Source organism: Lithobates pipiens, unplaced genomic scaffold, assembly GCF_037356315.1.
Source record: "Lithobates pipiens isolate NorthernLeopardFrog02 unplaced genomic scaffold, aLitPip1_a1.2 Scaffold_18, whole genome shotgun sequence".
In the NCBI taxonomy this organism is placed as follows: domain Eukaryota; kingdom Metazoa; phylum Chordata; class Amphibia; order Anura; family Ranidae; genus Lithobates; species Lithobates pipiens.
The window spans coordinates 256,664,194-256,679,859 of NW_027507758.1; the positions used below are offsets into that span (position 1 = coordinate 256,664,194).

At 37.9% G+C, this 15,666-nt stretch overlaps 1 protein-coding gene across 22 annotated transcripts in view; it reads right to left on the bottom strand.

Annotated features, from left to right (window-relative positions):
* EYA4 (EYA transcriptional coactivator and phosphatase 4) overlaps nucleotides 1-15,666 on the bottom strand; it is a 390,196-nt gene that overhangs the window by 122,910 nt on the left and 251,620 nt on the right. For 9 of the 22 annotated variants that reach the window (XM_077486827.1, XM_077486825.1, XM_077486830.1 and 6 more), the window contains one exon: nucleotides 1,981-2,073. The exons of 9 other annotated variants lie outside the window; for them this stretch is intronic. In XM_077486827.1, the coding sequence (XP_077342953.1) occupies nucleotides 1,981-2,073 (93 nt within the window). The remainder of the gene's footprint in view (nucleotides 1-1,980; nucleotides 2,074-15,666) is intronic. 4 more of the 22 variants (XM_077486826.1, XM_077486828.1, XM_077486839.1 and 1 more) reach the window with 1 other exon arrangement.

Here is a 15,666-nt window from a genome sequence, read left to right on the forward strand (position 1 = left end):
CTGCATCAGCACTCTAACTGCAGCATAGAGAACTAATAATTACTGTTATTCTCAATTAATTTGGGCCAGGAAAGACTAATACGGGCTTCTAATATGTAGGTGCAGTTATGCCAGTTACAAACTTTCACTACTATTGAGATATCACATTCAAATATACACATCTAAAATATCTACTGTGTTAATGCTAATCAGTAATAATGTCACCTTGCTGAAAGAAGTAAACATCAGATCAAAAAAAATGTGAAAGAGCTGGACTTAACTACAACTCATATATTGAATATTGATGCACTCCTTCCTTATCCATTTATAAACATTCACATACAGTATCAATGACTACCAGATAATAGTCCTAGAGGGCACTCTATTGATAAAATACATGAAGGTTGTCCCAACATGGGGTTTTTATACCTTCATCTACATATCTGCTCCCTTCTGTATTCCTTCAACACATTTCAAGTAATCTGCCAAGCACTGCCTTTGTACCTCTTTAGCCTCTAATTCAAGGTAACAAATATCACATGCAGTAGCCTAAACATTCTGGAGTATCCTTGTAAAACTGCAATTATGTTGACACTTAAATATAAGAGTGAATAGTAATCTATAAGCATCACTTAAGGGCATCACTTAAACTGGCAATAAGCCAATGACCCAGCTATCCTTTTAAAGTGCTAGTTTAACTTATACTAGACCTTTTGTAAAAAAAGAGATACAGCACAAATAGTATTTTAATTATTTTTATTTACTCATCCTTTTTTAGCAAAGTGTCACACAACTAAACTATTTCCAAATAGTCAAGCAAGCTTATCAGATGCCGTAGTTACCTCCCAATACCAATGCTTTGCTTAATCTTTTCCAAATAAGTGAGAAATAAGTGAGAAATAAATGGTACACCAATACTTAAGTCACAAAACACCCAAAACATGTGAATTCTCTTTTGTAGAAGAATATACAAACAGTTTTTCTTAACCTTGACTCATTTAAATGACTGCATAAACATATTTATTTATTTGTGGCAACCAGTCAGCTTCTATCTTCAGCTTGTTCAGTTAAGCTTTTAAAATAAATGGTTTAAGCTAATTGGTTGCCATGTACAATAGCTCCAGATTCCGACTGCTCCAATTTTGATAAATCCCCTTGATTATGTGTAAGATTTACTATTAATAACTACAAGGGTTTGCACAAAATCTGAGCTGTCTGATGTAAATAGTTTTGCTGTGCAGCTTATTGCTCTTTGTTAGCTTCCATAATGGGTCTACAAATAATATTGGTAATCTTGTTTTCTAGGATTATTATACAGAAAGTCAACTGTGTGTTTGAAAATAATGTATTATAATTTTTTTATTATTATTATTATACCACCTTCATTTTGGAATATATTTTCCTTTTAGCCATTCAACATGTTATACATTTATCTAACACTGCTTTAAATTATATTTTACATAATTTATGTATACATGTAATAATAGAGAACATGTACAATGCTTTGTGATGTCTGATTTTTAATCCTATGGGAGTATATGCCAAACCGCTTTTGCCAAGAAGTTATGAGCAATCTATCAGCCACATATTAAATTAAGTTTAAGGTAAAATTACAAATTTCTTGTTAAGTGTTATCCAATAGGCCCACAGCCACAAACCTCTGGATACCCTGTTTAGAAAGTGTGACACACTCACATCATGAAAAGCCATCTCAATTAAATGCGGGACTTAATAGTAAAATAAATGACGTGCACAGAACAGCGGACACACGACTAAGTTGTTAACTTTCAAGCCTACTGAACTCTTAACCATTAAAGATTTATGATTGATAACTAATTGCAGGCATGAACAGGCATGACGATTTGGACGTCTTCCACTTTGAAAGTTCACTAAATTTAACAAGGTTGGTGCCAAATTTGAGATTTCAGGGGATGTGCCTATTAGTTTGGATTACACATTTTCTGCTTCTTTAGTGTGTAATATGTTATCAGATTGCTTTACCTGACCCAGTAAAAGTGTCAAGCGATCCATCTCCAGTTGTTGTGGTGGTTTCATTGCTGTTCATTGGCTCTGTTTTGACTGCAAGAAGAGACACTACATAGAAGAATAAGCAGACATAAGATTTGTCGTCTAAACTTACAAAATAGGCCTCATGCCATCTTCAAGTAGAAACAGCCAAAAGTGAATGTTCATGCAGCAGAACAAATAAAAAAAATCCCTGGTAAGTGTAGCAAGTAATAAAAGTGGATAAGGCAGACATGCTATTAGAAATGCCTTATTACAAGATCTGTTCAGTCTAAAATTTGGGTAGCCAACCTAAGGCCGTGTAAAAAGAGAGTACCAATTCCAGATCATAGATCTCCTTAGCATTGCTAATTCAATAGACAGTCACAATAGTCATATAACAGGGTTAGATTTAGAAAAGGCACTTTTGTCAGCCCCAACTATGTTACTACTTTATATAAAGTGCAATAATAATTCTACATTGGGACAAATATAATAAATAAATATAATAAATAATTAATGATGCTCTTTGAGTTCCAGCTTTGGCATTCTGTGAATATATAAAATCATGGTTTTAGGATATTTTAGGATATATTCCATACCATATGCACAGAAGTCAAGTAAACACTTTTCTAGGGATATATGTCCTTTAGCAATAAAATACTTGTTATGTAATCAACCAATTGCTCTAAATCTTTGCAAAAAGCAGGAAATGTTCCCCAACACAATAGTTAAGTTGATCTTACATTCCTTGTAAAAGGTTAGAATGTAACATAAATATTACTATTTGACATAATGGGGACTATTCCATTGAATAATCATAACTGCTAGCTTTTTATTACATTTAATAAAGTGTATGTATGGCCAAAACCTCTTTTTTTTAATAGCGTAAGAATAGATGAAAAACCGTGTCCATTTATTTTTCACTGTCTGTGCCCTGTTTCCTTTGCTTCCTCTTTTGAAAAAACAACAAGAAGTGTGGGGGGACCTTTTAAAAAGTGAGGAGAATATTTCTCTTAGACAACCAGGTAAGAACACCAACAGCAACATTAAGTAAGCCGCCCCTAACCAAAAGCAAAAATATATATATATATATATATATATATATATATATATATATATATATATATATATACCCTAGATAAGTTATAATTATTGTACTCCTTGTATCAAGGCAATATTGGAATTTACATACATTTGCCAATTGATACTGACTTTCATTTTTAAAATCATATTTTACTTTTTTCCACTATACAGAACTAATAAAGACACCTGGAACACCTAAATTATAAAACTGCATGAATTTACCAAGTGGATCATTTTGCCAACTGAACATATCTACACTACAGATTTGGGGATGCTAATCACTAATTATGCCAAATTCAATTACACACCACACAGATTCATATATTGCATATATGTAGGGGTGGGGTGAACGTGGAATACTAATACTTCTACAGAGTCACCATCCTGGGAAGATATGTAACTATGTCTCAAAAAATATATGGAACTGGATGGGGCTTTAATTGTGCCCCTGAGAAGTGTAAACAAATGAAATACAATAACAAACTATTGTTATTGAATTTCATTTGTTTACACTTCTCAGAGGCACAATTAAAGCCCCATCCAGTTCCATATATTTTTTGAAACATAGTTGCATTTAAAATTTGCACCCTCAAATTATAACCTATTTTTCCTTGTAAACACTCCATAATGTTGGCATAATCTCACATTCCAAAACCTTAAACACCACTCAGAAAAATTGTCACAAAAACCCACATGGTAAAGGCCTTATCTCTGATCTGTATAATAATATACTGAATGAAGATCCAAAAATAAAATTAGACTATATGTTAAAATGGGAAAGCGAATGTGACCTGTGCGTTACCCCTGCTGATTGGGATAACTCTATTGAAAACTTGTGTAAATGCACTTGATCTCTCTCAATACAATAGTGTATCCTCTTCCTGGGCTGGAAGCCTAGCCTGCAGAGGACTACTGAATGATCAGATGCATGAAGGTAAAAAAAAAGTTTTGGCTCTCCGGGGACTTTCCCTCCTCATTAGCTAAGATATTGGCTCCCATTGTTGTCAATCATAGCCACTAAGCCAATGAGAAAAGAGGGGGGTGGGGTGGGGCCAAGCCACGGCTCCATGTCTGAATGGACATGCAAACCAGCAGCTTGGGGGCACTTGATGGCGGACCCCAGAACAGGGCTAATCGGGGCTGCTCTGTGCAAAACTGCTACACAGAGCAACTAAGTATAATGTGTTTGTTGTTTGTAAACAAACAAACGCTCTAGCTGCTCACCCACATTAACCTCCCTGGCGGTATGATTATTTCAGATTTTAGGTGCTGAAAGCGGTATCATTATTTTGCATGGAAATTTGGCGTTTTTATATTGTAGGCCTGTAATTCTTAGAAATAATTCACTTAAATCCATCCAAACAAGAGTCTAATAGACATCCTGGGTATGATAAAATTAGAAATATGAAATCATAAATTCGAATATAATATATATATATATATATATATATATATATATATATATATATATATATATATATAATAAAATAAATAACTATAAATAATTATAACAAATAATAATATAATAATATCAATAATGTAATCAAATCAAAAACACTGAAATATGCTGAGTTGCAGAATTGTTGCTGTCATTTTAGTGGTTGATGACAAATTTCCCCACAAATAACTATCGCTCAATTCTGCGAGTGATTCTAATTTATTATCGCTGTTTTCTAGCTGGTCTATAACCACTTTTGATGTAAGCGGCCATTTTTTGTTGCTATGGACAATCTCCAGTTTCCTGGCATAAAGTACAGTATTTATAATATAAAACTGCATTCAGGACACTGGAGAAATCACTAGGGACAAAAGGGATGTGTAATTATTTGATACAGTACTATAATCTGTAAGATTACATTATACTGTATCTATACTGTGTTTTTTACTTTTTGAATTTGGCACCGAACACCGTCCCCGTGCGTCGCAACGCTCACAGGGAATGGAGCTCGGCACTGTCACAGATTGAGCGAGACACGGCGGCTCGCTGATCAGAGCGGGGAGACATCGCTGGATCAAGGGGACAAGGCAAGTAACCCTTACATGGATCCAGCGATGCGATCCTGAGTCTGGCTCAGGAATACCTCTTATGGTAATTAAATCTCACCCCAAGCCAGACTCGGGAATACCGCCAGGTTAAGGGGGTTGATTTACTAAAGACAAAATGACTGTGCAGTTGCACCAGAGCTTAGTAAATAAGCAGAAGCTCTGCTGACTTCCATGATCCAATCATGTGCAAGCTAAAATGCAGTTTTTTTTTCATTTTCCCTGCATGTGATTGGGTACTTTTTGCAAGGTGAAGCTTTACCTAATTTACTAAGCTCTGGAGCAACTGCACTTGCAAAGGGCAACTGCAAAGTGCACAGTGTATTTCGCTTTAGTAAATCAACCCCTAAACACCTGTGAAGATGGACCCTGGGCTTGTGTTAAAGGACAAATTCAGCTTTGTTTCAGGTGCATTTAGCATGCAGTTTAAGATGCTTCTGAGATAATGGGGGTTATTTACGAAAGGAAAATCCACTTTGCACTGCAAATGCACTTGGAAGTGCAGTCACTCTAAATCTAAGGGGTAGATCTGAAATGAGGGGAAGCTCTGCTGATTTTATCATCCAATCGTGCAAGCTAAAATGTTGTTTTTTATTTTACTTGCATGTCCCCCTCGGATCTACAGTGACTTTACTTCCAAGTGCACTTGCAGTGCAAAGTGGATTTTCCTTTCAATAAATAACCCCCAATGTGTTTATACCTGTCATTCAATGACAGCTAAATCTGACCTCCCTTTGTGTGCATGTTATTAGGCCAAAATCACCAGGGTATGTAAACTTTTGATCATTTGGGTAGTTTCTGTTGTCACTATGATTTAAAAAGAGTAAACACATTTGATTGATAATAAATGGCTTCAGCTAAACAATAAACATGAGTGAAAGACATTTTTTTTGTTATCATTCATATTCTCTATAAAATGCCCAAGAAATCATAAATTCTGCTGTAAACTTATGAGCACAACTGTACATGTTAAACTGGGCTGACTAAACCAACTCTAGAGACTCAGTCCCTAACAGAGTTGTTGACCAATATGACCAGATCTAAATGATTAAGAGGTCTGGAATTCCTTTCCAAAGTTTACAAAATGCGAAAACCAAAAAACAGAAAAACACACACCCATATTCATATATTGGGGGGGGGGGGGTAAGTTAGTGTAGCGGTGATTGGAATACAAGTGCTGGGGCAATATCTAGCATATTCTCTCCCTGAACTGGAAGCCTAGCCTGCAGAAGACTACTGGAGGATCAGATCTAGTAAATATTGTATATTTAATATTATATAATACTGTATGTAATATTGATTGTATATTACTATATACTGTCTATTATTATATAATTAACATTTATGTGAAGATGGTAACCATTGGCACCACATTCCTAGACCTAAACGTGTACTTTACTGAATATCTAATATAGAGGTGGCACTTTTAAAGTACATGTATATTAATATAAATGGAAGTAGAGCTACAATACATGAAATACTAATGAATCCCAGAAAAACTGCAACTGTACTAAAATCTGAGAGTTAATTTGATTTATCTTAAAGTATTTTGGAGAAATCAAAAAAAAAAAAAAAATGGCATCAAACACACATTAATTGGGTTTTGCAGTAATCCACTGCAGCTACAGCAATAACAGATTGTTGCATGTTCCATATGTATAACCTTTCTGAAATATGCGCTATATAACTTCCTCTCCCTACTTTCTTTACATTCAAACTCCATAGGTACAGTATTTTTGATTTTGAGTAGTATCTATTAAAACTGCCTAAAACGGTATTAAAAGACACCTTGGGGTTATTTGGGCATGCCCTTTCTAACTCACAAGAGGGTGGTTTCATCAGTAAATTTGTAAAAAAAGAATTTGACTGGATTGGATAACTGTTACAATCAATTAACTAACGGATTTGTACTTGAAGTACCTACTATATCATATTCTGGATATGTGCCTGCTGTATCATGTACTTGTATGACAAAAGTATCCTGTGTTCTTTGTATTGTTTCCTTTGTGTGAAATCCCTGGGGTTCCTGCAAGTCCCTCTAATTTCCTATTTAAAACTGACCACACTAAGCAGGAGAACACAGTGTGGTCCATTCTCTAGCTATGCTGGGAACTCAGCCTTCTCTGGGAAACTCAGTCTGCTGCTGCTTCTCCCCCCCAGCTCTTATGCAGCTAAGAAGAGAGGGAATGGGATCACTTATAAAAAGAGGAAAAAAGTAATTATATATTTTTTTTATATCCATACACAAATATTTTGCCTTTAATTTATATTTTAAACTGAATGTGTTGTTGTACAAGGCTAACTTTGCAATCATTTTAATTTAATTGTCTATAGCATACAACAAACATTCAGATCTTCTTAGTCAATACTATCTTTTACAGCTGCATGATTTGTTTAAAAATCACAATCTCGATTCAACCCCCCACACAATCTCAACCCAGCATTTCCACAATTCGTGTAACAAGTGCAGGACAGTTCCCTGCTCACAGCTATCAAAAAAAAGTAGCCAACAATGTTTATCAACAACATTGCTCAGCACTGAAAGAGAGATAAAAAAAGGTATGAACTTCTGTCTGCAAATGAGGCCAGTTTAACCACCTACAGACTAAGCCTTTTTCTGAAAGGAAAAGAGCCTTTTGCTTTTGCTAGAAAATCACTTAGAACCCCAAACATTATACAGTGTATATTTTTTTTTTTTAGCAGAGGCCCTAGAGAATAAAATGGCGGTCGTTGCAATATTTTAGGTCACACTGTATTTGCACAGCGGTCTTTCAAATGTAATTTTTTGGGGAAAAAATACACTTTAATGAGATTTAAAAAACGAAACAGTAAAGTTAGCCCTTCTTTTTGGTTTTCTTTTGTATAATGTGAAAGATTGTGATCTTTATTCTGAGCAAAAAAAAATTGTGATTCTCATTTTATCCAGAATTGTGCAGCTCTACTATTTTTATACTATCTTTATAAATGGCCCACTTTTATAGGGGTTCATTTATAAAGACTGCAGTTTTCACTGTCTACATACTGCAGGATATCACTTTAATTACTCTACACTGAACCACCATTTTACAATGGATTTATGAATTGCAGAGTGGTGTAGAACCTGTGATATCCAACGATACCTTTCCTGTATATTAGAGGACTTCCAGACAGAATGAGAGGGACTCTTTTTTATCATTTGCATTAGAATGAATGCCAGTTTGCCAGCAGAATTTATAAAGCACACATCAATGCCAGAGAAGCTTTGAAAAGCAGAACTAAAGTTATAAATTAAAATATTGTTAGCAGGTACAATTTATGACATAAGAGACTTTATCTGTCGACTATATATTTTTTATTAGTGCACACTTCCTGCTGCACATGTGCAGTGTACACCCCCTGGCCTTTCCCTGTGTCTATAAGATGCCAAGAATGCTAGCCAGGTGTCAGAATGATGTAAGTCCTGAGCTCATGTGCAGGAATTACATCATCAGTGGGTGGCCCAATGATTCAGAAAACACTAGATCTGGAAAAAAGATGGAAAGATGTCAGTGGCTATAGACAGAGTAATAGGGGGCACACGGACCTTGTGTCAGTGGAGGCGGCATGCAAGAGGGTAGATGTGCAATAATCTGCAAGTATGCACAGCATAGCATTATGGCAAAAGCCATACCAGAAAAGCAATGGTATGGTTTTGGTTAGGGCATATCGCTGTTTTATAATTTGTTTAGTCAGTCAGTGAGTTTAATTATTCTCCAACATATATTTATTAGAAGAAATATTGTAGCATGATGTTAACTATATTAATGTTCAGATTAGAGGAATATCAACCATAGCAAAATATCACAACCTGGCTAAAAGTATTAATAATGACAATAGCTTTTTTAAATTAACAATTGTGTCCTCAATGATATGTTTTCGGATGTTGATACTATGCATCACCTATTGGAATATTTCTTTTGAGACCATTCACATTTTTTAAAATACTTAGTGATACTTCATTTTGTATTACTTCTACGTAGAATAATTTATCAGAAAACAATAGCATCATATTACATTCTTCTTCACTGTAGCACTGTTTGAAATATTAACATTCTAATCACTGTTTTTTTTGTTTGGTAACAAATTCTTTCATGTAAATAAAATTCATAGCCTGTAGTGCTAAACCACTAATAGTATTATACCCTCGTGGACTGTCTCAACATACAAAATCATAGGAAACAAGTATAGAAAATATACTATTAACCACTTAACAACCGGCCCATAGCCGATTAACGGCTACAGGGCGGTTGTTTAACTCTGAGAGGCCGTTAATTAACGGCCTCCCAGAATTCTGCTCTCGCGTGCCCCCTGGGGCGCACACTCGAGAGCACCTGTGGACCCGGCGCATCACGGATCACGGTAAACGGCCGCTCATCGTGGTCGTTTACCATGTGATCACTCCGTCTCTCTGGACCGACTGGTACAGCGGAGGGGGAAGAGATCGGTGTCAGTAGCGCTGTGGGCTGCATTTGCAGTGCCCACATCGCTGCTCACTGAAATTAACCCCTCAATACCCTGCCAATACTCTGCAATACCCGCCAATACCAGCCAATACTCTGCAATACGCGCCAATACTCTGCAATACCCGCCAATACTCTGCAATACCCTGCCAATACTCTGCAATACCCCGCCAATACTCTGCAATACCCTGCCAATACTCTGCCATAAATTGCCATACCCAGCTATACTCGGAGATACCCTGCAATACCCAGCCATACTCGGAGATACCCAGCAATACCCAGCCATACTCGATGATACCCTGCAATACCCAGCCATAGATTCCCCCCCCCCCCTCGCCGCTCCTCCGTGCTTCTACCGACTCGCCAATACGATCAAAGCCAGAATCTTTTTTTTTTTTCAGGCTTCCCAGCTTAGAGGTGAGATGCGGGGTTTTATTGACCCCATATCTCACTGTAAAGAGGACCTGTCATGCCATATTCCTATTACAAGGGATGTTTACATTCCTTGTAATAGGAATAAAAGTGATCAAAAAATTTATTTTTGGGGAAAAAAAGTCAAACTAAAATAAATAAAGTAAAATGAACAATAAAAAAATAAAATAAATTCAAGCGCCCCTGTCCCCATGTGCTCGCATGTAGAAGCGAACGCATACGTAAGTCCCGCCCACATATGAAAACGGTGTTCAAACCACACATGTGAGGTCTCGCCGTGAACGTTAGAGCGAGAGCAATAATTCTAGCCCTAGACCTCCTCTGTAACTCAAAACATGTAACCAGTAAAAAAATGTAAAGCGTCGCCTATGGATTTTTAAGTAGTGATGTTTGGCGCCATTCCACGAGCATGTGCAATTTTGAAGAGTGACATGTTAGGTATCTATTTACTCAGCATAACTTCATCTTTCATATTATGCAAAAATTGGGCTAACTTTACTGTTTTGTTTTTTTTAGCACAAAACTGTTTTATTTCCAAAGAAAAAGCGTTCGAAAAATTGCTTCGCAAATACCGTGTGACATAAAAAGTTGCAATGACCACCATTGTATTCTCCAGGGTATTTGCTAAAAAAAACATATATAATGTTTTGGAGTTCTATGTAATTTTCAAGCAAATAAATGCTGATTTTTTACATGTAGGAGAGAAATGTCAGAATTGTCCTGGGTGCTCCAGAACGCCTGATGGTTCTTCCTGCATGTTGGGCCTCTGTATGTGGCGACGCTGTGTAAAAGTCTCACACATGTGGTATCACCATAGTCGGGAGTAATAGCAGAATGTGTTTTGGGGTGTAATTTGTGGTATGCATATGCTGTGTGTGAGAAATAAACTGATAATATGACAATTTTGTGGAACAAAAAAAGGAAAACAAATCTTGATATTGCAAAGAATTGTGGGAAAAAATTACAACTTCAAAAAACTCATCATGCCTCTTACTAAATACCTTGGAATGTCTTCTTTCCAAAAAGGGGTCATTTGGGGGGTATTTGTACTTTTATGGCATGTTAGGGTCTCAAGAATTGAAATAGGCCGTCAGTACTTCAGGTGTGATCAATTTGGCACCATAGCTTGTGGACTCTATAACTTTCACAAAGACCAAATAATATCCACCAATTTGTACTTATTTTTACCAAAGATATGTAGTAGTATACATTTTGGCCAAAATTTATGAAGAAAAATTACTAACCTGCTAAATTTTATAACAGAAATGAAGAAAAATTCATTTTTTTACAGAATTTTCGGTCTTTTTTCTTTTATAGCACAAAAAATAAAAAACCGAGCGGTGATTAAATACCACCAAAAGAAAGCTCTATTTGTGTGAAAAAAAGGACAAAAATTTCATATGGGTACAGTGTTGCATGACTGAGTAATTGTCATTCAAAATGTGAGAGCACCAAAAGTTGAAAATTAGTCTGGTTATTAAGGGTGTTTAAGTGCCCAGTGGTCAAGTGGTTAAAATAATTAGCAAAATAATTTAAAGATAAACTGTTAGTATACCGATGTGTAAAGATCCCTCCCACCCACTCCCCAAAAAGACAGTGCTTGGGCCAAACGATTGCCTGCTAGGCCTGAGCAATGTCACCTGGGAGGAGGTCATATGCTCCCTCCTAGGAATAAAGAACTCGCCGCTCCAGGTGAGTTAACTGTGCCGGATGGAAACTCCAATAGAGTGCTAGCCTCGGGCTGCCTCCGTGGGTAAGTTTAAATGAAGGAGAAACGGCTGCACATCGGTAATTTCCAAATGCTGTTTATAAATCACCAAAATTACACCAGGGGACACCAACACACAGTCTTGTAGATGTGTTTCACACAATACAATTATGCTTAATGATTAAGCACAATTGTACTTTGTGAAACCTGTCTACAAGACTGTGTGTTGGTGTACCCTAGTGTCATTTTGGTGATTAATAAACAGCATTTGGAATCTACCGATGTGCAGCCATTTCTTTTTCATTTCAATATGCTCCCTCCTACCCAGAAGCACCTGCTACTGTTGCTTGCTGAGACGGAAGAAGCTGCAAGGAAGCACTGGCAAAGTGAGTATAGGTGTGTCAGGAAGGAGCTCATCTGCAAATACATTGTCATTTTGTGCTAAATGAGTAGGTTGATAGTGTCTCTATAAAATAAAAAGCAAGTATAAAAAGACAGATTGATCCAGTTATGTTTTAATTAAAAAAATAAAATAAAATCATTTTATTTAAATCCAACCGATGTAGGTTCCTGAATTTGTCTTTTTAACAGCCTTTTGTAATCCCCTCCAACAGAAAAAAGAAGCGCCTAAACTACCAGGGGGCCTTCATCTTTCATTTCTGGGGGCAACAAAAGCAAGAATAGTACGTAAAATGGTAGGGCCAGCATTAAAGTAGGACCTTTTTCTTTACTGTGCATGGGTAAAGCACAGGTTTACTTTAACCTGTATTTGTTTTTGAATTGCTTTTCTTATCCCTAAATCAATGAAAATGTAAAAACAGCTCAAAGCAAAGCAGAAGCAGTTTTAGGCCACTCCTTAGGCCTCATAAACACAGACCCTTAGCAAATCCTGTGTAAGGAAAAAAATCCCCAGTGCTTTCTGGTGCATGGGGAGCCAGCCATATTTGCAGCAGCCAATAAAATCAATAGGCCATACGTGGCTGTGCTCAGGTAGAAGTGGCATGTTTGGGGAGAAAAGCCATTTGCACAGGTCCAGGTAAATGCCAGTGCAGAAGCCACCGGCATTTATCTGAGCATGGCTGTGTACAGGCATTCACTTGTATTGACAACTCTATGCGGTACATGTGCTCCCCATGTGCCAGAAATCACAGGGATTTTATGAGGTATTAAAATGTATTTCCACTTTTGCAATCAAATTTGAGAAAGCCTCACTATATGTTTGTTATGTATCTAGTAGTAGTTAGTCAAATGTAACCACACTTGTTCTGTAATGCTGAAGACATTGTACAAGCCACTTCTTCAGTTCCAATGAGTATCAGGCATTTAAATTCCAAATAGGGTGAGTGGTGTACACATTTTGGAACTACCTTATAGTTACCTAATCCAATCCTTGGTGTCAGACAGGCTTCATAAATATTAATCCTCGATTTACATGGCTGAAAGGGTGAATTGTTGTAAAAACACCAGGGTACAGATGTTAAAACAGCATTATATGTAGAAGAGAGATGGTGTTGAAAGCCCCCACCTCTATTCAATGATGGTTGTTCTAGTTTTATGTAGGAGGCCTTTTTTACACTCCTGAGAACCAGTTGACTTATGTCCAAAATGTGCATTTCACTTTCCTCAAAAGAACATGCCTTTTCTTTAACCACTTGCCGCCCGCCCTATAGCAAATAGACGGCGGCAAAGTGGTTGCATAATCCTGACCGGACGTCATATGACGTGATCAGGATTATGAGCCGCTGCGCGCCCCCGGGGGTGCGCATCGCGGCGATCGTTGTTGCGGGGTGTCAGTCTGATACCCGGCAACTACGATCTCGGTAAAGAGTCTCCGACGGAGACTCTTTACCACGTGATCAGCCGTGTCCAATCACGGCTGATCACAGTGTAAATAGGAAAAGCCGGTGATCGGCTTTTCCTCACTCGCGTCTGTCAGACGCGAGTAGAGGAGAGCCGATCAGCTGCTCCTCTGACGGGGGGGTCTGTGCTGATCGATTATCAGCACAGCCCCCCCAAGGATGCCCACACTGGACCACCAGGGACGCCACCAGACCACCAGGGATGCCAAGGACAAGGTATGCCACCCTAGACCACCAGGGATTCCAGTCAGTGCCACAATGGATGCCAATCAGTGCCCATAACGGATGCCAATCAGTGCCCACAATGGGCATCACTGATTGGCATGCATTATTGATTGGCACTGATTGGCATCCATTAGTACAATATATTATAATACAATGCCGCCTATCAGTTCCCATCTGTGCCGCCTATCAGTGCCTACCCATGCCCACCTGTGCCGCCTACCCATGCCCACCTGTGCCGCCTACCCATGCCCACCTGTGCCACCTATCCATGCCCATCCATGCCGATCCGTGCCAATTTGTGCCACCTATCAGTGCCCATCCGTGTCGCCCATCAGTGCCACCCATCAATGCCGCCTATCAGTGCCACATATCGGTGTCCATCAATGCCACCTCATCAGTGCCACTTCATTGGTGCCACCTCATCGGTGCTCATCAGTGCCGCCTTATCATTGCCCATCAGTGTAACCCCATCAGTGCCCATCAGTGAAGGAGAAAACTTACTTATTTGCAAAGTTTTGAAACTGAAACAAAAAAAAACATTTTTTTTTTCAAAATTTTCGGTATTTTTTTATTTGTTTAGCAAAAAATTAAAACCGCAGAGGTGATCAAATACCACCAAAAGAAAGCTCTATTTGTGGGAAAAAAATGATAAAAATTTCATTTGGGTACAGTGTAGCATGACCGCGCAATTGTCATTCAAAGTGCGACAGCGCTGAAAGCTCAAAATTGGTCTGGGCAGGAAGGTGTTTAAGTGCCCGTTATTGAAGTGGTTAAGGTGCAGGAAAACTGCTGAGTCTTGACCTTTAAAATTAGCACTCATAAGTTGGGCCTCTGTGAGGTTGCTTCATCTCCCCAATATATAGGTCTTTGCATTCCTCATACAATGCACTGCATATACCAGGTTACTTCGCTTGAGATTAGGTGTTGGGTGTTTAAAATGTACAAGCTCCTGTCATAGTATACTGCTGGACTTGAAAGACACAGGGATGTAATGTTTGTTAAAGACCCTTCAAAGTTTTTCTGCCATTTAAGCTACATATTGGATGACTATATTACTCTTTGTGCTCTAATTCTCCCTCCCCTTGTGTTTTTGCTTGATCTTGTGAATATTTTTGTGAAATCCCAGTCTGGTTAGCTACAAACTTTCAAAGAACTCCTGAAAAGCCCTTGTTCTTTGTCTATAAATTCTGTATTTGGTGTTATCATCTCCTGATATTGCAGTGTTCTATAACCCTCATTTTGTGTTCCAGTTGATGATGGGAGTCAAAAAGCAGATACTCATTTGTGTAGGTGGGTTCCTTTTAGACCTCAATGTCCAAGTCACCCCCCTCCTTAACATGTAATACAGTCAAAAAAAGGCTAACTTATTTTTCTGTGCCTCTTCCTGTGTAAACTTAATTACAGAACAAGTCCAGTTAAAGGTGAGAAACTACTACTGGATGTACCATGACCTGTATACATAAGAACTTTCACAGACATGTTTAGTATGTGTTACTATTCACACAGCATACATAAAAATCTTATAATTCTTACTTTTTGTTTGGATTAGGCCTCTGGCAGACTTCAAGCTACTATGAACAATTTGAAATGGGAGGAAACTCAATCTGTCCTCACTGCCAAAGAGGGACACACTCTGCTTCCCCTCATTAGCACAGAGTGCAGAAACCCAGCTACTAGATCTGTAACCCTTTGTTAGAACAGGCAGTGTTTAAGGCTAGTCTACAACTGATAATGAGATCTGCCAGCACAGTACAGACAGGGTTAATTATGGTAAACTTTAACTCCCCAGCCCCCTCTGCATAGCAGAAACTCCTGCATGGAAAGGAAAACTATGCCTATTGCAATTACACAA